This window comes from Cyprinodon variegatus, unplaced genomic scaffold (genome assembly GCF_000732505.1).
Source record: "Cyprinodon variegatus isolate N-32 unplaced genomic scaffold, C_variegatus-1.0 Scaffold6101, whole genome shotgun sequence".
Lineage (NCBI taxonomy): Eukaryota > Metazoa > Chordata > Actinopteri > Cyprinodontiformes > Cyprinodontidae > Cyprinodon > Cyprinodon variegatus.
Genome location: NW_015156554.1, coordinates 1 through 1,523, shown reverse-complemented (window position 1 = coordinate 1,523; position 1,523 = coordinate 1). Strand labels below are relative to the sequence as shown.

Genomic DNA, 1,523 nt, shown 5'->3' with positions numbered 1-1,523 from the left:
ATATCAAAAAAGTACTCCAGAGTGTTGTTCAGCATGGGGGTGAGTAGAAAATGAAGGCTAATCATGTTTTGGGTGTACTATTCCTTTAAGAAATCCTTCTGTAAAAAATGCAATTATTATCTGCAACAATAAGGTGTCGAAGGTCTTGAGAAAACTAATTTCATTTCATTTTCCCATCCTGAGATGGGAAACCAGAGACACCATTTTATAGGCCCTCATTTGGGACTGAACCAGGTGGTATTAATTTGCACTGACAAGGGGCAGGATTGCTTTCTAATTACCGGGACATTACGGCTGCTGTCTTGGCTTTCCATGCCTTTTTGTACCTCCCTTTCTTCAAAGGTAATTGTAATTCCAAATTATTACACAACATAATTTCTGGATGGTTTGATTTCTTTGGATTGCATGGTTTGTTATCGGCAATTGGTAAACGCGTCAAAAAGTGTCAAAAGCACCTCTTAAAATATATATACTAGGAAAATTGGTGCCATGTTCAATAATAATTTTAACCACTGTGAGTATCCAAGAGTTCAAATATATGTATGTGAGAGTGGCAGTGTTATTTATGCCTTGTACGGCTCCTCATAAAGGGGGAAATACACCAGACGCGTGCACAGCACGTGGTGCAAGCGGCACAGCTTACATCCGTGTTTATGAAAACAAATTTTACACTAGATTTTGCAAAGTAGGATCAGCAGAAACGGGTTTCTGGGCAGGGGGGAACGTATGCTGAATGGGTAAGCAATGCTATCAGTGATATATGGGTAACAGATCTCAAAGAAATATGTGACAGAACAAGGATGCTTATTTTCCAGATTTTTCCTTGCCTAACAGGAGTGTATAAGCTCGGAAATTAGAACCTCTATCTAAATCAGGCGAAGCGTATTATGCGACACGTGTAAATAACCTTTTAAAAATAAATGTCACACACATAACCTATGAGTAGCGCATACTGCTTTGCTGCGCTCACGCACTGCAGCGCATCTGGTGTATTTTCTCCTTCAAAAGTTATAAGATAAAACCATCCTATAAACTTGTTACCCGTCTCTAGGCAGACTCCGCTGGCTTGGATAGCCTCTGGCTTCTCTCCATTGAACACCATAGTTATGAACTGCAGGCAGTAGATACCGAGATCTAGTAACGCTCCTCCACCCAGGTCCTTCTGCACAGCTCTGGGAACATGCAACAGCGGCACGCCAAAATCTGCACGGACCATCTTAACCTCCCCCATCTCCCCTTGAGCCAGAAGCTTTCTGATCTCCACAGACGCTGGGAAGAAGCGGGTCCACACAGCCTGCAGACAGAAGGCTTTTTGAACCGTTTACCTTTTGACGATTTTCTCGTAAAATCTACAAAGCCAAATTATTTTCACTCTTCCTTTAGAGCAACATATTTACCTCCATTAGGAAAACGTTATTCTTTTTGGCTGAAGCCAGGATCTCTTTCACTTCCTTGGTGTTCATGGCCAGTGGCTTCTCACACAGAATATTCTTTTTAGCATTAGTGAAGAGCAGACAGGTCTT

The 1,523-nt window shown here is 41.8% G+C and overlaps 1 protein-coding gene across 1 annotated transcript; it reads right to left on the bottom strand.

The window, feature by feature from the left end:
• Positions 1–401: 401 nt before the first annotated feature.
• On the bottom strand, positions 402–1,517 carry LOC107081525 (trans-1,2-dihydrobenzene-1,2-diol dehydrogenase-like; the record flags this gene model as incomplete). The annotated part of the gene is made up of 2 exons (XM_015369690.1): positions 402–1,294; positions 1,398–1,517. Coding segments are annotated over 2 exons (504 nt in total), but the record flags the coding sequence as incomplete, so codon positions are not given.
• Positions 1,518–1,523: the final 6 nt, after the last annotated feature.